General features: G+C 39.8%; 1 protein-coding gene across 11 annotated transcripts in view; it reads right to left on the bottom strand.

Annotated features, from left to right (window-relative positions):
• LOC129177920 (adhesion G protein-coupled receptor L2-like) overlaps positions 1-26,046 on the bottom strand; it is a 133,216-nt gene that overhangs the window by 16,512 nt on the left and 90,658 nt on the right. For 8 of the 11 annotated variants that reach the window (XM_054769539.1, XM_054769542.1, XM_054769544.1 and 5 more), the window contains exons 8-17: positions 24,145-24,330; positions 21,304-21,342; positions 17,985-18,168; positions 15,080-15,202; positions 13,771-13,976; positions 13,167-13,340; positions 9,387-9,596; positions 7,900-8,120; positions 5,445-5,511; positions 1,758-1,849 (exon numbers count right to left, since the gene is read on the bottom strand). In XM_054769539.1, the coding sequence (XP_054625514.1) occupies positions 1,758-1,849; positions 5,445-5,511; positions 7,900-8,120; positions 9,387-9,596; positions 13,167-13,340; positions 13,771-13,976; positions 15,080-15,202; positions 17,985-18,168; positions 21,304-21,342; positions 24,145-24,330 (1,502 nt within the window). The remainder of the gene's footprint in view (positions 1-1,757; positions 1,850-5,444; positions 5,512-7,899; positions 8,121-9,386; positions 9,597-13,166; positions 13,341-13,770; positions 13,977-15,079; positions 15,203-17,984; positions 18,169-21,303; positions 21,343-24,144; positions 24,331-26,046) is intronic. The other 3 variants (XM_054769541.1, XM_054769543.1, XM_054769540.1) reach the window with 2 other exon arrangements.

The raw sequence follows: 26,046 nt of genomic DNA, 5'->3' as shown, positions 1-26,046 counted from the left end.
TTAACAGTAAGTTTCAGTGACGACGCCAGCTGGTTGTTATGGATACACTCGAGAGAAGTGAGACGCCCCTAGAGAAACTTGAGGAAACGTTACCATGAAATATGAGACTATCGAGAGAGATGGCGGATTGAGCTTGCCGTCCATTATTAATTGGACTTTTTCAGGATGGATTTACATCCAAATAATCACAGTAGATTTAACCTGCGATTTAACTTTGGTACACGCGTGGCTGCTTTGAGTTAAAGAAGAATTAATGGCAGTTAATGAGATGTGACAGAGCAAGGTTAGGGTAAAAAATGAAACACACAGATAATAAGCATCACTTTTGTCCTGCAAAGAGAAAAAGGGGAGTTCTTTTCCTTCCACAATGAGTAAATGTTTCAGATCATCACACAAATTTAAATACTTTAAATATATCAATATTATATATACACTGCTCAAAAAAATTTAAGGAACACTTGGAAAACACATCAGATCTAAACTGGTTGTCAGGCATGCGTACAAGCATGTGGGGGCCACACAAACTATTGAGAATCATTTTGAGTTGCTACAATGACATTTTAGCCAAATGGACCAGTGTGCTGCATCATTTTTTCACTTTCATTTTTGGGGTGTCTTTGATTTCCCCCCTCTATAGGGTGATCATTTTCATTTCTATCAAATTATGTGGCATCATTTTGTTACTAATACATCACCCACTTATTATCAGGAAACATATTCAAGATCATTTTTCCCCCAGTTTAGATCTGATGTGTTTTCGAAGTGTTCCTCTAATTTTTTTGAGCAGTATATATATATAAGGGAGAAAAAAAATCCAAACCTACATGGCCCTCTGTAAAGAAGTGCCTGATACAACTAAAGGTATCTTTGTTTGGACAAATATAACAATGACAACAAAAGTAGCTCATTAGTTACATTTTTTGGCAGTACAGTGCTTTAGCTGTTCTTGTAAGAACTTAAGTGATTTTGGTTATTATCAAGAAAAGCATGAAAGTTGCTAGATACCAGCTCTTAAATTAAACTCTTATGAGCTATATTAGAATCATTATATTTATCCATCGTGTATAAAAGACAAGATCTCAATAATTTTGTTACTTTCCAATGTGTTCCTGTTAATAATATACATTACCTCAAACAACTGAAGTACGCAAAGTATCTATATTTTGATTTCAGAATCAATTTTAGAGAATAAACACCTGTTATTGGAGGTATGGACATTTCAGTTTCAAGCAGTTTTGTAAGTGTGAGGCCACAAGGTGCAGCATCTTGAGACAAATGAAGGAAAATATTACTATTAAAATCTGCTAAGCTAACTTTAGTTATGTTTAAAGGCAAAATTAAATGATTCTTCGTTTCAACGATGAGAGAGAAAACAGAGTCTGTTGTGAGCAGAAAACGCCACAAAATATGCTCTATAAAACAGTTAACATAAAAAATAGGGAGGCTGTGGTCATATTATATTCTGAGGGGAGGCTCACTGTACCACACGTTGAAAACCCCTGCTTTAAGTCATTGCAATTCACAGACACACACAATATCATAACACAAGTGTGCAGTTGAACCAATTTTCAAGAAAACAACACAACAAAAGTGATGCAGTTATGAAGACATAAAAATAACTGACATATGTAACCTGGTATAAAAAATACTATGAAGACCATGAATTGGAACCTGCAGCGAGAAATAAACACTAAAAAGCCCAAAAATACGGTTGAGGTATTATTTTTCTTTTTACACAAAAACAACCCCGCCCTTACCTGATACCACCCAGCCTTGAGGAGTCGGGTTTCATAGAGGTGGAGTGCTTCACCATCTTGTACATGGTCACCACCAGGAAGATGACATTGACCTGTCAAAACAGACACATCAACCTTTTAACGTAATGCACTCAGAGCGGTGTCTGATTCCCTCGAACCCCGCTTGTTAGGTTTCGAATGCAAACAGCTCTATCTATATTGGTTTTGGCTCAATCGCTGAAGCTTCTATGGCAGCCGATCTTTACCTTTGCAGAAATGTAAATACCTCAGCAGCTCGTTAAGACTTGTGGGGGAGAAAGGCAACAGAGGGGGTTAACGGAGGTTAATGTGAACGATCTACCTCACATGGCGCTCATCTTGAACATAGGCTAAATTGACCAAATTACACTTAATCCACATTACAGGGTAAAAATCTGGTCAAAAAGAAGCATATCTATTATATTGAACCACAGGGAGTGCAAACAAAGACTTTACACACAAGAATAAAGGTGAGTGGCCATATTTTAAGGTCCAGGAGAAGGAGTGGCGCAAGACAATCTTCCCGAAAGGTTTCCAACATTCCTGGATGTGTGTCAATATGCACTGTAGTGGAAAAGGAGACGAGCTTCAGTTTGAGCGGCTCACATAACATCTTTATAATGCACCTTCAGAAAGAGTCACAAAAGAGAAATAGGATCCCAAATCTGCACCACATATACATATTTGCTTGATCAATTAATTGCCGGATGTGAATGCAATATATTTTATTGACTACACGGTGAGTGAAGTGAGAAGAAAATGTACTCTTCTGGGAGGTCTGCGGGAACTTCTCTTGCGTTCTTCCATTTGTGAGGTCAGAAGTCACTGAATGAGAGGTCGTGGCTCACCCTCTCTGTTCAGGTTCATCCCAAAAAGTGTATTATTATTATTTTTTTTTTTAAACCAAAGTCATACATTCTCAAGCCTTAGTGGACACTGTTTTATGTCTAATTACTGTTCCACAAACTGTTAACCATAAAGTTAAAAACATTTCAGCCATTACAGAAGTTAATTAAGCTACATCCATTTGGACCAACGATGTATTGCATCAATAAATGTAAGGCTTTTTGCATTTTATTCACTAACCAAAATAGCACACAGTCAATAATTGGAAAAGGTAAAAACAAATGAATTCTAAAAAATTAAAAGGCAAAAAACTGAATTTGGGAAAAAATGAAACGGATTTCATAGGGCCCAAAGAGAGTTTGTTAAAAAAAAACATCATATATTCTACATCACACCACAAATTGATCTATAATCATGTCAAATGATTAGTCCTACCCTAAAAGTATTTTGCACACCCATTTTTTCAGATTTTATCTTTTATTGGATGGACTTTTATTGGATTAGGGACCTGACTCACAGAGGTCTGTTACAAAAACCAAACAATATTGTTGGTCATGCTGTGTAATAAAAAAGTAAATTCAGAAATAGTTTGGTTGCATTAATTTTAATGCTTTGAAGAGCTGTTTTCATAATCATATTCAATCCCACAAATTCATGTTTACAACAAAAGCTTATTATTATTGAAAAAACAAACAAAAAAACAATCCGTACTGGTGAGACTATTAAAAAAAAAAAAAACAGATCGGATTGGAAGCCAAAAAATGTGGATCAGGACATCCCTAATAATAATTATATCATAATAACTGATGAAAGGGTTAATAGTTGACAGAAACATATTTGGATGATGAGTGAGTACAAACAATGTACTCACAAAAAAAATGAAGATTTAGTAGTAAGTGCAAGAGTTGTTAGACATAGCATTGTATGTACACAGTGGTTCAGGACTCTTCTTCCTGGTACTTTGTAAACGTCAACTGCTTGTACTGTTTCGTGAAATTTGCTCATTTTAGTGCATTGTTTGAGTTCTTTACTCAGTCCGTTCCAAAACTTCATTCCACATACTGATATGCTAATGTTTTTTAGTGTTGTTTAAAGTGTTTTAAGTTACATTTTGCCAGCTCAAAATCCATGTCCTTGTCAGCATAAATCCAAGTTTCTGAGGTTGTGATTAATTTGAAGGGTTCCTTGAATTGACTCAAATATTGTCTGATGTTGCTATAATTGCATACATGCTTCTGCTGTTTATGTGGATTCCTGCATTCTGATCCATTTCATCAATTGTGTTCTTCATTTGCTCAATGATTTCTCTTTTGCTTTATTGTCTTCTTTAAGAGTGGCGTTCAAAGCAGCGTTATTATCCTGTAACACCTTGATTTCATTGCAATGTTATCTATTTTCCTCCCTCAGGTGTTTAACCTCCTCTTGAAACTCAGAGAAACTCTCCTTGATGCTGTTTTTCTGATGTTTTAGAATTCCAGTCTGTGTTTGCAGCCTTTTCAGATCATGCCGTGATTGTGCCGCACTATGGACAGTATCTGCCAAGATTTCCTGCTGTTGCTCTTTCATTTGCGCAACAAATAGATTCTTCAAGCCGTTAAATATTGAGAACCCCACTTGGGTAAACGGCTGAGATGGCATAAATGGTGCCCCTTCTTCACATTTCTTGGGTGGCCCCAACAGCGGCTCTGTTGATGGTAGCGTTCCTTCCAGGGGTGGCCTTTCAGAGGTATCTGGACCGGAGGTTTCCGCGCCTGAATCTAATTGTTTTTTTCCCTGCATTGTCGCTAAGCAACCACCTTGCGCTTCTGTGGTTAGCCGATTAGCTTGCCTTGCTAATGGCTGTCGGTGCTTATAATTAGTTTATTTCTACGTCCGTACCTCTCACCAGTCCAATTTCAAGTCAGAGATGTCAGCACACTATTCTAGTTTTGTGATCACGAAGTTTGATCTGGAAGACGCCAAAATAATACTATTTCCTCTTAAACAATCTGGAATTTCTTATTCAGGTGAGTATTCTGAAATATCCTTAGCATATTCCCATAGGAATGTGAAGGCAAAGATGTGAAGAAGCAAGAGGCAAGGACGTCATATTCTGGATGGTTTGCTCTCCAAGCCGCTGTGGTCGAGTTCCATCAGCATGAGAAGATGCGTTTAGTGACAACAGACATCCGATGAGAGAACGAGGCGTGGAAGCTGGGAGGCGTGCTGCAGAAAAGTGGTCTCCGAGGGGCATTCCACTGCAATATTTAGCACTATTCCTTGCCTGCCAAAGCCATCTTTTAATAAGCATCACTGCCAACGCAGAGCTTTGAGGTTTTGCTTGAATTTATAGCCTATGGACGGACAAATATGTCAGTTTTGTGTATGGCAATGCAAGAGTGTTTCCATTATTCCTGCATGTTGTGCTTCTGTGTGTTTCTGTCAACGCCCAGTGTACCACATGCGATATTAAAAAGTCAGGCTGGAGATGTGTCCGTGTGCTGAGATTAGCTGGGGACGTGACATGATCCTCAGCGGCAGCTTCAAGCTAAAGGTCGTCTGGCCCACCCACTCATTACTTCCATTGGCGCTCTTGTTTTCCCACTGAGCAAATGACCTTCATGCGTGAGATGACGATTTCTCCTCCTCATCGTGTGATGAGACTCTCCTCCAAAGATTGTGATTTTAGAGGATTACGATGCAGAGTGGACGCTGCACTATTATGGCGCCGCTTTTTCCTTTCATGCAAATCCATCTTCAGACAGCGGCGCTCAGGGGCTCACGCGCAAAATCTATCAACTGCTTTTAAAGCTTGAAGCTTAAAAATTGAGAGACAGAACTTACCAAAATTACAAAAGTTACAGGGCCTATGAAGCTCCAGATGAAATGGTTGTCCACCCGCAGCCAGCACCTAACCAGAGCAAAAAAACAACAACAACAACGTCTTAGTCTTTTATGTACTATACTGCAGAGTGCCAAGTATTTAATTGAAGTAATTGTAATGGTTTCATTTATTTTGAACATGCATACAAGTTACATTGGAATACATCACATAGTACAATTCACAGTTCTACGTGTCCAAAAAGGAGCAGGAAGAAGCAAGAAGCGTCCGTGTCACATCAATTGCAATACATTTATTCACTTCTTCTATTTCAAATGTACTCTTTGCTAGTTTAAAATACATAGGAAAAAGATAAGGTAATACAACCATGTAGTAAAATAGGAGTCAAGGTTCTTGTCACCGCAAAGAAATTATATAACAGTGATAATAAATATAAAATGATGATACAAATAATAATTGATGAAAGGGTTAATAGTTGACAGACGCATAGTTGGGTAATGGGTGAGTACAGACAGTGTACTTACAAGAATGAAGAGTTAGTAGTAAGCGCAGTAGTGATTACACATAGCACTCTATGTACCCAATGGTTCAGGACTCTTCTTCCTCGAACTTTGTAAACATTAACTACTTGTACTGTTTCTTGAAAACACTCATTAGTGCCTTGTTTGAGTTCCTTACTCAAGCCCTTCCATAATTTGATTCCACATACTGAAATGCTGAAGGTTGTTGTAAGTTATACAAATGCTGAAGGTTGTTTTAAGTTACGTTTTTTCCTAAGATCATATTTCTCCTTTCTTGATGAGAAGAATTGTATGACATATTTGGGTATTAGGTTATTGTTTGTTTTATGCATAATTTTAGCTGTTTGAAAATTTACTAGCTCAGCAAAGTTTTGTAATTGTGATTTTAGAAACAAAGGGTCTGTATGTTCTCTATAAGCTGTATTATGTACTATCCTAACTGATCTTTTTTGTTCTACATATTGCAAGTGAAGTGTACTTTTACAGTTATTTCCCCATATCTCCACACAATAAGTTAGATGTGGTAATCCCAGAGAGCAATAGAGAGTATGGAGTGATTTTTGGTTGAGGACAAATTTTACTTTATTCAGTATTGGGGTATTTCTCGCGACTTTATGTTGTATATTTTTAATAGGAGAATGCATTCATTTGAAAGGAGGCTTTTATTTCTACAAATGATTGCTTCATGCTAGAACTAGACAGGTCAGTTTTTATCTATTAGATGGAGACCATACCATTCCAGAAACCGTTGCCCACTTATGTTAAATTTATGAAAGAAGGAAATACTTCAATAAAGATGGGGCGAGGGTGTCTATGTGAGAGCAGGTGTTTATTTATGGACACATACAGTAAATTAATTGAGAGACAGTTAAATGGTGAACGGAGAATCAGGGGTAAATTCTGAGAGGAATTGTTTATTTGTGGTGTTTAATTGAGACACTGTGTCAGTTAGTGCAGAGGTCCAGATGAAAACAACTGCAAACAGATTGACCTCAAATGGTTTACTTAAAGTAAGGCATCTGCTAGGATTGGAGAAGAGGCTTTTACTTGCTTAAGGCTAGAACTAGACATGTCAACTACTCAAATTTCCAACCATGAGACAACTAGTACACTAAAATGTGTTAAGGGTGGGACATGGGTCAGAGACCAACCATATTTCCTACATTCTCGGAGGAATTGGTCATGGTGGTGTTCGTTATACGGTTAACAAAAAATGGGGGCAGGGAAAGGTGTCTATTTGAGGTGAGGCATTTATTTGTGTCATTCATTGCTACACGGTGTCTATTACAGTGGAGGCCACAGTTTAAAAAAAACAAACTACAAAACTGATTGCCACTAAACTATTTGCTTAAGATTTAAATATTACATGAAGCCAGATAATCTGTCTACTTAAAATAAGACATTTATATGAGAGAAGGCCATTGTTTGTTGTGAAAATGCTGGGCAAGGAAAAAAGGGGAGGATTTGTTTCAATTCATTAAAACAGCTCAATGCCAAAACAAGGTCTCATTGATTAGCTGCAAAATAATCGGCCACAGCGAAATGAGCAAGGCTCCTCTGACCACAGAAAGCTCAACTTGACCTTGGGGAAGCATCACCCTCAAGCAGACTTCAGATACATATATTTGCTTAGTAACAAACTGGCAAAAATCCTTTAAATTAGAGCCATACAATACAACAAACTGTGTTTTTGGGATGAAATCGAGCAGAAGAAAAGTGCATAAACTTTAAACTGACAAGGTCGGCAATTATCCGCATGCAATGAATAAAAAGCCCGGCAGGTCAGCGCGGCTTGCAGAGTAGCATTCATTAGTGTTGCGGCTTTGCTCTTAGCAGTGACAGGGTGTAAATTTGCCAGAGGGCAGAGGTGCACTGCTCTTTGTGATATTACTATCATTAGCACAGAAGACCAGAATAAATAATCCCCCACACTTACGCTCGTGGCGTTCCGTAGCTGCGGTAGTCGATGGCCGCTGAGATGCCCACCACCGCCGCTGGGAAGAGGTAGCCGGTCATGTAGTAGTACTTTCGGCGGGAGAATTCGCTCTCAAACACCTCGACCAGCATGAGGTACAGCTGCACGCCCTCCAGACACATCCAGGCAAAGGCAGCCAGAAAGCAGAAATGGAGGACACCAGCAATGATGGAGCACACCAGCTAATAAGGAAGAAGTTATTATGGTGTTAGTTTTGCTGCAGACCTGCATAGGTGCAATGCTAAGATATAAATATACAGTGGTGTGAAAAAGTGTGACAATCACTTTTTCATCCAGGACTATGTAGGTTTGGATTTTTTCTCCCTTAATAATAAAATGTGTTTAGCATTTTGTGTTCAGTTGTGTTGCCATTGACTAATATTTAAATTAGCTTGAAACATTTGAGTGTGACAAACATGCAAAAAATAAGACATCAGGAAGGGAGGCGACACATTTTCACACTACTGTAGCATTGTACAGGTATTTCCCTGTGGTTCAGCATTCTTCTTCCTTATACTTTGTTACTTTGTAAACATCAACTGCTTGTACTGTTTCTTCAAATGGGTCATTTGCATTGTTTGCATTGTTTGAGTTCTTTACCCAATCCGAACAATAATTTGATTCCACATACTGATATCCTGAGGCTTTTTAGTATTGTTCGCGCGTATACATTTGTTTAAGTAAAATTTTTTCTAAGATCATATTTCTCCTTTCTTGATGAGAAGCATTGTATTACGTTTTTGCTTTATGCATAAGATTCAAGATTCAAGATTCAAGAGAGTTTTATTGTCATGTGCATGGTAAAACAGCAGTTATACCATGCAATGAAAATCTTATTCTGTTCATTCTCCCAAGAAAAGAAAGAAAACACAAGAAAGAATAAGAACATAAGAAACATAAACACATAAACATAAATACCAATAAATTAAGCAACAACAACAGAAGAGACAGTAATACAAGTAAATAATACAAACAAACAAATAAATAAATAAATAAATAAATAAATAAATAAATAAAGTGCTATGAGTGTGTGCGTGTGTGCATGTGTTGCGTGCGGCGTGTGCAAGTGCTTCGTTGAGGAGCCTGATGGCCTGTGGGTAAAAGTTGTTTGCCACCCTTGTGGTCCTGGACTTCAAACTCCTGTAGCGTCTGCCTGACGGTAGGAGTGTGAATAATGAGTGTTGTGGATGTGTGCTGTCCTTGATGAGGTTGTGTGTTCTGCGTAGGACTCTAGATTTATTGAGTATAGAATTATTTCTTGCCACTTTATGTTGTATATTTTTAATGTGGGATTTCCAACAAATTTTGTCATCTATTATAACGTCTATAAATGTATTTATATTCAACCTGTCAATGTCCACGCTGTGTATTTGTATTTGCACGTAAATATCCTTTCTGCTAAAGGGATAGTTTGGATTTTTTGACAGGGTATACTCAGCCGCGCTTACCTTTGGTTCGGTCATGTTGATGCCCACCAGGAAGACGAGCTCTCCGATGAAGAGGTTGAGGCAGAGATTTTTGTGGATGGTGTTGCGGTCGCTTTGCAGACCCCTGAAGAAGCAGAAGGTGTAGAGGCTGATGGCCAGGCACACCAGAGACACGGCGATGCCCATCCGGGTGATGACAGACAACAGGAGCTCGTGGACGCTCCCCTTTCCCTGTGGAGAGACATAACGAAGATGATGACATTTTACATCTCTCGTCATATATTCCCTTTATAGCAAGGGCCTTTAATTTTCTGCAGCGAGTGCGGCTACTTGAAGTAAGGTGTCAATTTGTACATACATTTGGCCTTTATTTGTGCAATTGCTTGTGTAAGGCCCTTATACACCTCCGCTGTAAACAGAGGCTGAATATCAAAATTCAGGCATTTATCTATGAAGGCACTGATCCAAATTACTGTAGGGTTGTCTGGCCTTAGCGGAGGTCTGCACCCCACTTGGTTGCATTCTAGTTTGATGTGTTTAGCAGCAGTGGAGATGTTAACAGGTTCCTGAGGTCCAAGAGAGATCAAAGATTTAAAAGCGAGCGTGTTTGAAGACTGGCACCAAGCAAATGTGAAACTAGCCGAGTGGAGCGCAACAAATATCACTCAGGCACAAGTGAGCCAAATCCTCCTGTGATATTTGCACTTTTATTGAAGGCAAGAGCTGCAGCTGAGGTGCTGCGCAGGTCGTCGGCAGGAGGCTAAGCTTTGCCTCGGGGGGCTCTGGTTTCAAGTTGTGGTTAAGGTTGAGGTTACGACAGATGACGGGGGACAGAGTTCACGAGTGGAGGACGTATTATTAAATCAACCACAAACTGATCCCCACATTTATTACGGCCTGGGCCCCTGCTACATGTGCCATTTGTCATGTCATTAAATTGTAATTGCATTTTGTGACCAAATGCTTTGGCGGACCACATCAAGAAGTTTAAGCTGCAGTCGTCCCGTAATTCTCAGGGACATATGCATGAAATATTAGACAGTGACCACAGTAAAATATAATTAGTTCTGATAATGGCGTTGTACTCCCCGAGCCTGATCCACCATTACGCTTCCTTTAAAGTGACGGCCTCGCTTCGTTTCTTCACCTCCTCCGGAAATAATTACATTATCTCCGCTGCCATGTCGTTTGTGTGCGAAGGTAAAAAATAAAAAAGATACTTGGTGTGCACTTTAGTGTGGTTTGCTTAGAGTTCACACTGGTATTTTTATCATGGGACCAAAGGCTGTGTAGTAAAGAGCAAATGCATAAAGTAAGGACTTAATTGGGCAGCTTTCGTGGCATATTACATAATGTAACTGAAATATTACAAACCACAATGTCATCTGCTGGGTTGAATATGTAGATTTTTATATTTGCTATATTTATCATCTTAGAGTTCACAAAAAGCTTATAAAATATACTTTTAAAGCGCTTTTGGGACAATTTATGTAGGGACGGGTACCGAAAAGGGTACTTTTGTAGGCACCAACCGAATTTCGTCAGTAGTACTGAGCACCGGTTCACGTACAATCAAAAGGTACCATGTTTCAGTGCCAGACCCGCGTCTCCATGCTGCTCCTTACACCATTCAATTCACAAGAGAAGTCGACAAAGCCAGACGGACGGATGGCGATGTTTACACTAACAAGGTGACAAATTAAAACTGCCGAAGCAAAAATAAGTCATACTTAAGTCATACTTATCTATATTTACATACATACAATAAAACCTACCTGTTTAATAAATGTCAATGTTCTGGAAGAAGACACTTTTAATACCTGACATGATGCCTTGATTTATTTTTACTCTATCCTCTTTGACTCACTTGTTTTAAACTTACTTCATGGAATAGAAGTACGTAGGGCTGGGTTTTAGTTGTAGTTAAAGGTTTTCATATTGAAGAACGGCGATGTTACAATGCAAACAGCTGGATGTTGTTTTGATATATTTGTTAAAGTTTATATATCGAGAGATAAATACCATAAATTTAAAAAAATTATAATTAATTCAGAAAATGAGTACATTAGCATTTATTACCACATAAACACACACAAAAGTACCCAAAATTGGTGCCGTTGAGTACCGGTATCAAGTCCCAGGTACCGGTATCGGTACCATATTGGTTCAAATGTCAAAGGTACCCATCCCTAATAATATGTGACGTAATTCAAATATTTCAAACCAAAATTATGTCTGCTGGGTTGAATACGTCAATTATTTCTATATTCTGCTATACTGACCATCTTAGATTTCACAAAAAGCTTCTATGGTATACTTTAAAAGTGCTGTTGGGACATACGTACGTAACGTAACTCAAATATTCCCAACCAAAACGCTATGTGCTGGGTTGAGTATGTAGCATACTTTAATATTCTGCTATATTTACTCTCGAACATTTCACAAAAAGCTTCTAAAATATGTTTTTAAAGAGCTCTTGGGATATACTACATAACTTAATGCAAATATTGCTATCCAAAACTCTGTCTGATGGGTTGATTACATAGGTTATCTTTATATTCTTCTATATTTACTAGCTTAGATTACACAAAGAGCTTCTACAATATACTTTTACATACCTCACTCACAGAGGGAAAAAGGAGAGCAAAGGACAGCACTTCCAATCTATTTTCTCTAGTTGTCATTTCTGCATGCTTTTTGCTGTCACTTTAACACTGCCTACGTGCCTTTGGTCCGTGTAACATTCACATTTGAGCTCAAGTGAACTCAACCACACCTGAGTTCACTTGCACGCAAAATAAGACAGGTTGTTTTGTCCACACCAGCATTCGGATCATGACGGTCACACTTAACCAAACAAACTGTAATCAACATCCCCTTTAAAGCTGCGCACCTACACTGTCCAACCAATGATGAGATCCTGTTGGTAGTATTTACTTACGCAGCCAAGTTCATTAACAGCGCGTTACGTGGTACATGCCGCTGTTTTACATGTTAGCGTATAGCTACTGGTGCAGCAGAGTTAAGGAAGCTAAATGCTGCTTGCTAACCCTGTATTATGGTGAAACGAACTAGCAGTACCACATCCGCTCACCAAGCTAAAGTAAAAAAAAACAAAACATATATTTTAGGTATTTTAAGGTGTACTAGCTGTCGGCGTACGTGGGAGCAAAAGAACGAGTTGAATCTGGGTGAGATTTTTTATTTTTCGAATGAGAAAGGGCTACTCTGAGCCAGTTTTCTGAGTGAAAAGTGTGGACTGAATGTGGCTTACACATGCATGTGGTACTGGCATGGTTTTATTTTGATGTGGTGGTTGTTTTTTTCGGTTGAGGTTTTTTTATTTTAATTTTTATTTTGACAAAAGTAAGCATATATAAATGTGGCGTCACTTTCAAGTAAATTCCCAGAATGAAATAGTGCCAAAACAGGCTGCGTGTTTCCTGCAAGATTCAGATAATTCATTGTATGAGATTAGTATGAGGCTTGTTTAGTCTGAGGTGGACCAAAAAGAAAGCTACATTGTGAAATACACCTTGCTGACCTTTTGAACCCACTCACATGCAATGCATCACAGAATGGAAGTTGGACAACGTCAAGTTTTCAGGTTTTGGACAGGTTTGATACTACATGTATGTGCACGCCTGATGGCGCTCACAGAAGTCCAAGGAATGCTCAGGTCGTTTGTGTGTATGCTCAGACACTTGAAAAATTACAGGAAACAATGACTGTAATCATAAATTGAAACCAAACCAAACAAGACAAGTGTGAACGCGTCCTTAAGGAGGAGAGCGAGCTTACCACATTTCCTCGATGAGCCATGAGGATGGCGAAGTTGGTCAAGTGATTGCACGAACACGTGGTGTGGCTCTTGTTGGTGTCCAGCAGCTTGCAGCCCTGAGTGGACCAGTATCCCATCATGCTCCGCTCTGAGTAATTCCAGAAGGAACAGTTGGGATTGTAGTAGTGCTCCTTCTGCAAAAGGAAAACAATTAATCATACATGAGCCCTTGCTGCAGTATGCATGGCCACACCTTGTATATTTTAATGCCTCTGACTGTGTGTGTGTGGAGAAGTGGGGGGGCCTAGATGACTGCTTGTTCTACAAATAAGTGTCAATTTAAATTCTTTCAGTGTATCGACTCAGTTGGAGGGGAACGGATGATAGTGATCCAAATTAGGGACCTAAACAGAGATGAGATTATGAGAGAAGATGGGACAGCTAGCAGGAAGTCAACTTGCTCTTCCAATTCTGTTTCTCTGATCTCAGGTAATTGCTACCAGTGACAGACAAAAAGCAGAACTTTTCTTTGGCGATACTGCTTGCTGTTGGAATCGGAGGTGCAGCTGCTACACTATTTAAAAGCACAGCGTCCCCGTGTGGTCTCGAGGGGTGGGGGCTTACATCCAGGTGCTCCAACGTGAAGATCACAGGGTCGGCCACAAACACACGGCTGGACTCCTTGGTAATGGAGGCTGAGAGGATGTGGGAGTTGACAGTGAGGGAAAGGTTACGTTTGTCCAAGTCTCCAAGTCCCCGCAGCGTGGCGTTCTCCGTGCTCAGGAACTGACCCAGGTGTTTGTACAGCACAAAGACTAACTTAGCCACACCTGCAACAACCCACAGAAAGAAAATCTTCAGGGAAGGAGAACACACAAGCAGAGAACAAATCATCCATGCAGTGAAAATGCACTTTTCACTTCTGGGAATAGGTTTCTTTTATTAATAGTTAAGAGTGGTACTTGTCTAAAAGAAAATCTTTGACCTTCTGAGTTTTCTTTTATCACTGAATATTGTTATTGGACATTCCTGTAATTGGTCAACGTTATCTGTGTAGCAGAAATTGTGTGCATTATGCAAACAGTAAATCAATAATGACTTCTACTGCACATCATTTTACAGAGTGCAATTAAAGCAAATATCAGAGCCACTCAATAAAACTATGATATTCCTGTCAGATTTTTGTGTGTCCCCCCGCCCCCAATATCCAGGATTAAATCATCAAAAGAAATCATCCATCCATCTTCTATGCCGCTTCTCCTCATTAGGGTTGCGGGGGTATGCTGGAGCCTATCCCAGCTGACACCCTGCCATTCGCCAGCCAATAGCAGGGCACATATAGACAAACAAGCATTCACACTCACATTCATACCTATGGACAATTTAGTGTTGCCAATTAACCTAACATGCATGTTTTTGGAATGTGGGAGGAAACCAGAGTACCCGGAGAAAACCCACGCACGCACGAGGAGAACATGCAAACTCCACACAGAAATGCCCAACAGAGATCCGAACCCAGGTCTTCCCGATCTCCTGACTGTGACTGTGTGGCCAACATGCTAACCGCTAGACCACCGTGCGTTCAAAAGAAATCATTATATCATCAATTTCATGCGGTAGTACAACCGCCTCACATTAAAAAAAATAAGTAAAATTGCATGGCTGCATACTGTAAGTACGATAAAAGTTGCTCAACTAAACAATTAGGTTCCAACAAGATCAGCTCAAACTGTCTTTTCAATGACAAAAGGGCGAAAAATGTAAGTAAAAGTCCAGAGGCTCTGTGTGTATGTAGTTCGCCAAAAAACATCTGTTCAGCTGTTTACATTAACTTAATAACCCCCCCCCAATTCCATAGTGCTGAAGGCTACAGAGCAATCATGTAAACAGGAAGTGATGCTCTAATCAACATGCAGCAGTTGTAAGTTCTCACCGTTTTTACTGTTGACTTTGACCGTGTTGGAGGAGAGCTGAAGAGAGGCTCCAACCCGGCTGGTCTGAGGGAACCTGAAGTCTTGCACCTGGCCGTCTGTGCTCACCACGTACACATCCAACACTGGGAGGGGAGGGTAAAATACATTAGCAATAGTACAGAATGTTTAATAGAGCAAAAAAAAAACCTGTTGTGTTAAGGCGTGTGTTAAGGTTCAGTGAGCAGTAAAAGAATTAAGTTTTACTGACAAGACCCCATGGAGCTCCATTGACTTAACACTGTGAAAGCCTGCGAGGTAAATGGGAAGGATAAAAGAAACAAATAACAACAAGGGCAGGCTACCAGAGGATGAGCAGATATGCAGCCTCCTGACACATGAATGTCAAATATTCATGGGATCAAAAATATCATTGAGCTTTTTACTTTGACTTCCCCCTGCGGCTTCAGATAACTCTGCTGCTCTATGAGCAAGTCTCTGAAAACCCACCAAATTCCGCCAGCTGCCGGGTGGCACTCCCTTTGATGTGGGAAATTACCGAGGGGGGTCAGAAGGACGTCGGCGCGCTCGCTCACTCTAGAAAATGGCCTTGCTTCCGCAGATAGATGGCTCCCGACAGACAGAAATGAGGGATTGTCCTCTGCTTTTGTCTTCCCTGTTTGTCTCAATTTTTCAGCTCAAGTTTTTTGCACCTCCAACTCCACATGTCTCTGGCTTTTATTGATGCTCACCTGGAGGTGTTGTTCAGGGTATGGTGACCTGCCAATTAGATAGTAGCATCAGTTTCTCACTTCTTTTCAGCTCATTAAAAGAGGTCAGCTATCATGAGGCGTGTTTCCACCAAGCTGAGTTTAGCTCACTAGAGTTTGGAATGGTAAATCCTGATCTATCTTGTGGGACATGTAGCTGAACAGCTGTGTCATCCATATGAAAATCCTGACAAAGTAAACGCACAAAGGACAACTACTAATACTAAGGGGGATAATAAATACCAACTTTGTTAACTCCAAACGCATAACCGATATTTTTGAGCCAACAAAGAGGACGACGGTCAAAGTGCGTTGTGAAAACATCAGCAAATTTGAACAATACTGCGATAATATTGGTAACCGTAATCATTTTGGCCACAGTTATCTAAATGTGCATATTGTTCCATCTCAAATGATGAGGTTAATTTTATCCAAAAGGGCAGGGTTGAAGGGAGCAAAGTATAGACTGTGGAGTGTAACAACAGAGCGTAGTGTTTTTGTCATTTTTAACAAAAATCTTAACTGCCCAGGTACGAGAACTAGCCTAGCACCTGATAGTACCTACTTTTGCCAATGGAAATGTGCTAAAAAAAAGTACAAAGTCATATTGTGCACCCTTCTCTATTTAGCTGCATTACCCTCAATTCATTCCGACTATAGAAAAGCAGCCCACACCCAGTGGTAACACAGCCTGACACACAGCTACTTACAAAAAGCATTAATCAGTCCTCTGGTGGGGGACAAAGCGGCCGATCGGCTTGGCTAACTACCAGTTATGAGAACGGGCATGACGAGGGAGGAGAGGACACAGGGCACTGTGTGAATGGAACAATGTGGCTGAAATGGCGTCTTTGTTTTGGGTCTGCGAGTCGGTTGGAGTTCATCTTGCAGCACACGCTCAATGAAGTGACTTGGTGGATTAAAAATCAATGATGTAGAAGGCGAAAAGGGGCGAACAGCAGTACGGCAGCCGACTCATAATGCTGACATACCTGAATGAGCTTAAAGTTCCCCCTTATTATTCAAAAAGTACATTTGACCAATGTTATAAGAGTAATATGTAACCCTCGCACTCTAGTGCTCCCTATTTATGAGCACCAAACGGGAGGTAAGTTCTGTCATCTCTACTTTTGAGCGAAGAAGCACTCTCAAAAGTTCCGGGTTGTCATGACATTATGAACAAAAAAACCTCCCTCCTCATGGACATAATACCACCTCTGACCCGTCTCTAGCTAGGTGGCCAGCCCCGTGTATAAGCCCTCTACACAGAGAACAACCCCCCCCCCCCCCCCCCCCCCCCCCCCCCCCCCACACACACACACACACATTTAATTTTAATTTTTAAAAACAGGCTTCACTACACATCTTCAAATAAATCTTGGTGCTCTGGAAACTATCCTAAAGTCAGCTACTCATGTGGGAGCTGCTTAGGTTCATAGGCTAAAAATTAGCAAAGCTACACCCGTTTCTGAAATACTTTGCAAAATTGTCCAGTGAAGTCAATAAATCATGATCAATAAATGTAAGGCTATTTGCATTTAATAAAGTGACATTTTATTCACTAACCCAACAGAGCACACACATTATTGGGGTAAAATAAGTGTAAAAGGCAAAACAAAAATGTAAAAAATGACAATGAAAAAAATTGAATTTTGAAAAAATGTTACGGAATTTGTGCAAAAATGAAACTGATTTCATAGGGCGTATATATGGCATATATTACTGTGGACAAGTGCAGAGTTAGTGTATATGGAAAAAGCATATAGTAGATAAAGTACACAATCTTGCTTCTTGGAGCCACACACTCTGGACAAACATACCTCATTAGCATTAAAGCTACAGACACACAAAACAGTGTCTTCTTAGCAGGGCTTACTAAAAGCACTATTGAACTGTCTGAATTACAGCATCAAGGCTAGATTTTAGCCAACAAACTTCCAACACACTATTTCAGCATGTATGAGACTTATTGGAAAAATAACATAATATAAGACCTTCAAAAGAAAAAAAGGTGCTTGTAGAGGTGATTTGCTGGTTTTAAAGGACCACAAACTCTCTTTCACTTTCGATATGGCTGCCAGCCATTAAGAGGAGTAATAGGCAGGAATAGCACATAGTGAGTGACAGATGTTTAAGGGCTGATTGCTGCGCCACTTACTGATGTTCTCAGCGGGCACTTTGACGATGGCCGGCTCGATCAGGTTCTCGGCAAGGACGAACGCCCCTTCCTCCAGGGTATCCAGTAACATTGTGGCGGCGTGCGTTTGTTCTGTGGAATTCATGTCTTTCCAGGACTTCAGCGCTTCCGGCCTCAGGAGGTTGTCAACGGTGTCCACGATCGCCTGTATCCATGGAGACAAGTGAAATGTCAGACCGCACATTCCCGGCATTGTAACTCCAGGATTTAATAACACACAAAGGGAGGGAGGGGATGTTTGGTGAATGATAAAAAGGGCATGCATGGCCGACAGTGACAGCTGAAATGGATGTATTGACAACACTGTGACCGAAGCCATGATGAGGGTTCAAGGAAGTCGAGTAACTGAAATAATCGTATGCAGGACTGCTGGGAAAGCAGACGGAAAGCATCTTTTTCCTTTCACAGTAGTTTTTTAAATTCTTAAGGGGTAAACAAACAAAACAAATGTTTTTCCTCTGTTGAGAGCACATACAGTCATGTGGAAAAATGGGGTGTAACTCTTGTACTCCTGAACTGCTGCATACAAAAAGGTAAACATTTTACTAAACATGCACCTCCACTGTGTTACCTGTGCTGTTGTTTTTATGACAAAAAGACCACATGGTGGCGCTGTTATTATCAAGTTGTTTAGTCGAATCAGCACCAAATTTGGTACACACCTTCAGAGGACTGACAAGCAGATGTGTGAAAAATTGGGCAAGATTGTCTGAAAAAAATGGCCGCCATCAAGCAAAACGTCTTTGCAGGGGCACAGGCAGAGCTTCGCAATTAATTATCCATAAGTCATTGACCATTTGTCTAATGATGATAAAACCTTGATGATATCTGTATTACATGTATGCTAGCATGCCCATAGACGGAGCCACAATGACTGTAACTTCCAAAATAACAATCCTATTTTTGTGCCTGTAACGACCTTGCAAGCAATTTACCCAGAGGAAGGAGGGCATTATCATCAAATCCAAAGTGGCCGTCCAACTGAGGCAATAAAAAAGCGTGCTTGTTTTCAGTGTCAATCCTTTCATTTCCTGCTTTGTGATAAGCTGGAAGCAAGCAAAACATTCCACGCGAGTATCATATGTTGATAAAACAGCTTTGAGTCAGGCCAAATTGAGTTTACAACTACCCCTCCGTCCCGCTAGGTCACACATTCCTGAATCCGGAGTGTCTTGGGGTGGCGATTAATCCCAGCGACAATTTAACCCTAGGTGTCATTAGCCATAGCGAGCACAACAACAATAACAGTAACTAACCACGACGTGACCCCGCTCATGATAGCAATTAGTCACAGCTGTGATTATCCAAAACAATTCAATGACCACACGCGGCCGTATCCATCTGCCTGGAATAATGAGGTAGCCGATCGAGCAATAAATGATTAATTGATCGCTTCATATTAATGACAGCCACTGACCTAGCAGGGAGCTCAGAGCTCTAACTTGTGTTTATGTGTGTGTGGAGGACAGTGAAGAGTCAGAGATGTTACAACCAAGTATATTTATTCCTCCTCCCTGCTACTGATGAGCTATCCTCAACGGTAACATGAAATCCACACTAATAATAAAAAAATTGCGCAGGGGCCAAGACTGTTATGTGACTGAATTGCTTCTGATTGTCACCTGAGTGGCACTTTCATCAGAAGCCCTGTGGCTTACTGGCTAAAGCAGAACATTTGCTCCTTACATTGGTGAAGTGTATTTTATAAATACCTTTGAACACAATCTGTCCGATAACCGAATATAAGACAATAAAAAAAACTTTTTTTTTTTTTAGATTAATACATGCAAACCAGCATGCAACACCAAATGATGAGTCAGAGCTTTTCTTCCTGTCAGTCACATATATACGCGCACACACCAGCAGCTTGGAGAGATGCAGCCATGACACAAAGACCTGCTTGGGGAAGAAAAGTGTTGTAATCAAATTAGCAAATTTTAAGATAAAGCCGAGTCCACAAACAACTGTGCAACAGCTGCTAGTTGTTATTTCACTGATATTGAAAGCATTTTCTTTTTGTTTTTTTTTCTGAAAAATAGAGATTGTCCTTTATTAAGGGATGTGTTTTAGTCAGGTCAAAAAGGTATTTTATTTAGTTACTACTACTACTACCACTACTACTACACTGTCACTGAATTGATGCGCCAAAGTGTGAACAATTTGGCTATTACCCTTTATTTTCAAAACAGTTATTATATAGATATTAAAAATATTAACACAAAAATATTGTAATTTGAATATTTTTCCCCAAAAATTTAGTCATCTTATATTCAACATCATCTCATAGTTGGGTCAACACGGTAATCCATTGTGGAGAAATGAATTGCTTTGTCCATGCAGTATAATGTGGGTTTCGCAACATTTAAAAAAATCAACTTAAGTTATTTATTACATGTCGCCCGAAGTCAGCTGAGATAGGCTCCAGCATGCCCCCGCGACCCTAATGAGGAGAAGCGGCATAGAAAATGGATGGATGGGTTCTTATTTATTTTTCTACTGCTTTTATTGATTCTTATTTCTTGTTTTGTATGGTGTCCTTGAGTGCTCAGAAAGGCGCCTATAAATAAAATGAATTCTTCTTCTTCTTCTTCTTCTTCTTCTTCTTATTATTATCTGCCAACAGAACAAAACATTTTTCTTGTTCTGTTGGCAGATCCAAAGTTACACAAATCGGATCAGTTTTTATGTTGTGCGTTGGCGTCGTTCCCCACATTAGCAGTAGCCTACTCAAGGAAATGAACTGTAAATGTCTGAAGATGATACTGACAAAAGAACGGAACAGAACTACGTTAATGGGTTCAGGAATTAATCCCAGAGATAAAACGCAAGTGCAACAGGAGGATTTTTTAAAGATATACGTTGACAAGGCAGATGAAAAATTGTTTAATGTAAGCAAGTGAGCACAGTGCCACTTTTGATCACACTTTTGGCAGACAGGGAGGTGCAATTAGGACCGTGGGAAGGCAATTATTCACACGCCGTATAAAGAGGCGAGAAGATAGAAGACGAGGTGAGAAGAAGAATAAGAATGCGTGTGTGTGTGGAGGAGAGAGAAGTGAAAGAATGATGCTTGAGTGATAACATGGAGGAGAACAAAGATGGGAGAGATACTGATGGAAGGAGCTCATGAGGAGGCAGCCAAGCGCTTCCAATGTACAACAGTCAAGCACATCATATTGTTGGATGCATGCTGCTAAGCAGGTGGGAAGGGATCAGGGTAAAAAATAAATACATAAATAAATATATATATATAGCATCATGTCAAGGCTAGCTGATGTACCTTCATGTATGCCCTGCATGTCTTCTCTCGCTTTTGAAGCTTTTCCCCACACAAACAAAAAGAAAGATGGCAGAAAAGAGGTGGTGAGAAAACAGGGGAGCGGGAAATAACCAGGCCACTTACCATACATTACATGTGCTAATGAGGGAAAAAAAAAGACTTTATGTGGAAATGCTGCGACACCTCGCCTATATGTGCCGAAGGAATGGCAAAAAGAAAACGACAAAAAAAAAAAAATACTGCTGGGGCTTGGATTTCTCCCCATTAGTGAGGCTTTAGCATTAAAGAAGCCAGAGGAAGATAAACAATGTGTGCCGTGAGGTCATTTGTATGTTCTGCCAAGGAGGGAAGAATATGCTACAAACTCCTTTGTTGGTCTCTTGGCACTTAAATGACTCCTTTGCTTTTCCTAATTGAGTCAAACTGCAGGAAAAGCACATGCTGTACTCTTAGAACAAAGACATGAACAAAAACTCTTTTTAGGGTGTTTTAATGGCAGTAAGTTGAAGCTCGGCAAGTATCTTGTATCTTGTATTGTACTTTATTAATCCCACAGCACACTAGTACACTGTCGTAATATTGATTTTGCAATATGTACAGTATATATAACATATTTGAAGCAACTATGATAAAGATACGGCAAAAACGGCAAAAAATTAAGATAATGCACTTATGTGCTGTGTAACAGCAGTCACAAAGAATATGAACAGAAGAATGTGCTGTATGCCGAACATCAAAATATATGTTTTTTGTGACTTATCTATGATAAGAGTGTATTTGTATATTGTGTAAGTAAATACATATTATGTAAAATCAAACAAATTATTCAATAGCGGTGCAATATTTTTTGGATTACTTCATTTCATTTTTAAAAATAATTTTCTATTAAATACTGCAAAACCAATATATGTTATATTTGTTGTAATAATTATCATTCATACTTCTAAAAATGATACCAATGTAATATTTTTTTCTTTCATTACTTTTAATTGCAACATTTTCTAGACTGATTGGCTGCGGGACAAATGTCATCAATGTCATCAATTAAACTTGGAAAAAAACAGTGGTGCAGTCCTTTAAACTATTTTTTTCATTATTTTTGTATTTTTTGTTTGTATTTTGTCAGTATTTTAAAACATGAATATATTATTATACTTATAATATAGCCAGTGGATCACCACACATTCGTGATTCAGCATTCACAACTCCGCAAATTCAGAGATTTTTTGACATATTTTTCTCTGTAAATAGGCCATATTTTCTGCAGAAAACACATCTCATTCACCCTAAATTGGTAATAATTTATAAATATGTGATAATACAGGTAAAATGTACAGCACACATGTACCACTGTTAAACGTGCCCACAATTTTTACATGTTTATGATTCACTAATGTTTTTTCATCAAGAGTTGAGATTTTGCACTTTGTTTGGCGGTCTTTGAAGGCACCACAATCGTGTGCTGTGACAGGCCACACTGTGACTCTGACTGCATCTGTTCATCATTCATCGTGAATAGCTACACATTTTATACTTTAAATACATTTAATTTCAAAGTGTGTGAAGCATATTTAGGGCTTATACCTGGATTGTGAATTTAGCTTGTTAGCTTTCGTCACCAGTGAATAATGGCAATTGAAGAGAGAAGGGGAGGGTTCTAAAGCTGAATCTAATGTTGTCATTACTCAATATAACAGTCTGACTCACAGTGTCATCTTAGAAAGAACGCTAAAATCATCGCACAGTAACTTAACACTCCAAAGGTAGGTAAGAAATTTACAATACAAATACCAATACGAGTTTAGAATAAAAAAACAACAACTATTTTAACGGCTTCCCATCATGCATTTCTTCCCTGCAAAGCATTTCATTGGCCATGGCTGTCGGGGCGCTGCAATGATTCATTCAGCTGCCTCTGTTTACCAGAGGAAGCCTCCGACCAGAGGAAGCCTCCCTCTGGTGGATTTACATTCTTCACTTATAGGGTTTACATTCTTGGAGGCGCCACCTAATATCAAATCCTCCTCATCCAACAGCCAGAATGGCCCTGTTTCTGGACCGGATTTACAGGACTGGTATCATTTTGCTTTTTGTTTGGCATTGTTGGTAGGTTAACCGCTTTGAACTTCAGCAGTTAGCTGATACAATAGACATTTTTATAGACGTATTTTCAGCATTCACTGCTACAAACATAACATAACTCCTGCGAAAACAGGGTTCTTCTGTAGTATAAGATTTCTTTCATCCTATTTAGTTGTAACTTTTATTTGCTGAGTGGCTGAGATAAGTCACATGGTACGACTGTCTTCTATTGAAGAGTGTGGGGCCTCAAGGTGAAGCAACCAAATATGGTTTCTTGCCATATAAAGGGCTACATGCTACATGAGCCCTATGAGTGCCGCAAAAGCAAGACAGCAATGCAGCAAAAAGACTTTAAAAATGAACTGCTGTCTGAATGACAGTGAATAACAGCTGTCACTCATCTTGCCAGGAGATGGAAGTTAGCATTTGCTGCAAAGCGCTGTTGCTCACTTGTCTTCAACTAAGAAACTAACTGTCACAGCCTTAAAAGTGCAAGTGCGCAGTGAAACTGGCTGTGTGTTAGATTCCCAGGGTAGCTGCAGATGAATGAGCATCCCCTAAGGACCAGACCTTCCTCCCTCTGTTATTATTCAAGTGTGTGTTTGCATGTAAACGAGGGCACGCGCCGCCTTGTGTTTGTGGATTTATCGCTCCTGCTGTCCTGCTGATGAATGTCCTGAGCGCTACCGATTAGACCCGGGGGTTAAAAGGGGCTACAAAGCAGGTTACAATGGGCCCAAAGAGGACATTTCACAGTACCTTGTTGAAGCTGCGTCCAGCTGAGTCCTTCTCGCTGGGACGGAGCTCCTGCAGCTGAGCGTCCAGGATGTCCACGAGCTGCTCCATTAGGCGTACCGAAGAGCTGACGTCACCGGCGAAAACCGGGCCCTGCGTGTGCCGGGCTAGCTCGTTCGCTAGATTGGCCGCATTTTCGCCGCTTCGGATCTGGCAAAGGGAGGAAGGGCGTGTGAGTGAGCAGCATCACGGGCAGAACTAATGTCATTACAAGATTTGCGTGTGTTGCTGTGTTGTGTTACTTCAACATACTTGTGTCCAGTGCACATGCTCATCTTCACTGAACTGCAAGTACACTGAGTTGATGCACTTTTTACACACAACACTGCACCCTACAGTGGAAAACTGAATTTCCCTGGCAAGTAGAGCATACTAAATGTTTGATGTTGCTTTGTTGTCACCATTGGCAATTTATTTTTATGTTTTTACACCTACAAAAAACTCAAAGTTGGACTAAATTGCTCCAAATTGGATTTGTAGTTTGTTACAATATGACCTGGACTCTGTAGAGCTGTATTGTATGTTTGCAACTTTAGCTAATCAAAAACAGAAAATGTGGTGGCTTTCAGGGGTCAAAAAGGTGTGTATTTAGTAGAGTACGTACGATCTGTCAGCTTTCAAACGAATAGTAACTCTGTTACACAGTTGTAAAAAATATCAACATCTCTTACAGTTTTATATTAAAAAAACATTCTCCAGTGGAAAACTGACTATGCCTGGTAATTAAAACAAACAAAGTGGGTTTTTTATTGCTTTATTGTCGCCATTCACAATTTATTTATATTTTTTTGTATCTTTGAAAAGCTCAAAGTTGGACTTAAGTGCTCCAAATTAGACTTGTGTCTACTACAATATACCCAGGACTATGTATAGTTGTATAATTTTAGCTAATCAAAAACAGAAAGTATGGTGGCTTCAGGGGTCAAACAAAGCTGTGTTTTTAACAAAGTACAGACTATGAGATAACAGAAACTAACTGGGTTGAATAGAACATTGAGAAATTGCTATTTCCAGGAGTCTGTATTGTTGTGTTGCATTTCTGGCTAATTTGAGCTAATCAGGAACAGTAAAGTATGGTGGCCTTAAGAGGTCAAAATGCTACGGCTACAGTTCAGCTACACAGTGAAACTATGACTAGGGTTTGACAAAATATTGATATCTCGTAGAGTCAATCCATCTTTTGCATATGGAACTTGCTTGCAAGAAAATTCATTAAATCATACTAAATGTTTTTTGTTGCCCCAAGTTAGCTCTGAAGCTGCCGTTGCCATTCACCATTTATTTTTATATTTTTGAATCTGCGAGAAGCCCCAAGTTGGGCTAAAGCACTACACATTGGACATGTGGTGAGTTATAATAAGCCTTGGACTCTATAGTTTTATTCCATTCTGCTGTTAGTGGACCACGTTTGGTTACAGTTAGTTGCATACAGTTAGTCCAGAACTGTGCGTCACGGCTTTTAACAGGAACCAAAAAGAGGGAGCACATCACCCCAATTCTAGCCTCCCTGCACTGGTTGCCTGTGCATTTTAGAATTGATTTTAAGATTTTATTGTTTGTTTCTAAGGCATTAAATGGACTGGCGCCTTGGTACATCTCGGACCTCATCCAAATTTACACTCCAGCACGCACATTGAGGTCCGAAGGCCAGCTCCAACTGGTGATTCCCAAGACGAGACTTAAGACCAGGGGAGACCGGGCCTTTTCCGTAGTTGGCCCAAAGCTGTGGAGCACTCTTCGTCTTCATGTAAAAACGGCCCCCACAATTGAAAGCTTTAAGTCTCGTCTTAAAACCCACTTTTATTTTATGGTTTTTGACTCAGCGTGAGTCGTGTGGTCCTCTGTGTCATTTATTCTTTTTTTTTT

Source organism: Dunckerocampus dactyliophorus, chromosome 2 (assembly GCF_027744805.1).
Source record: "Dunckerocampus dactyliophorus isolate RoL2022-P2 chromosome 2, RoL_Ddac_1.1, whole genome shotgun sequence".
NCBI classification, from domain to species: domain Eukaryota; kingdom Metazoa; phylum Chordata; class Actinopteri; order Syngnathiformes; family Syngnathidae; genus Dunckerocampus; species Dunckerocampus dactyliophorus.
The sequence above is the reverse complement of the archived record's forward strand: the minus strand, read 5'-3'. Positions and strand labels throughout refer to the sequence as shown.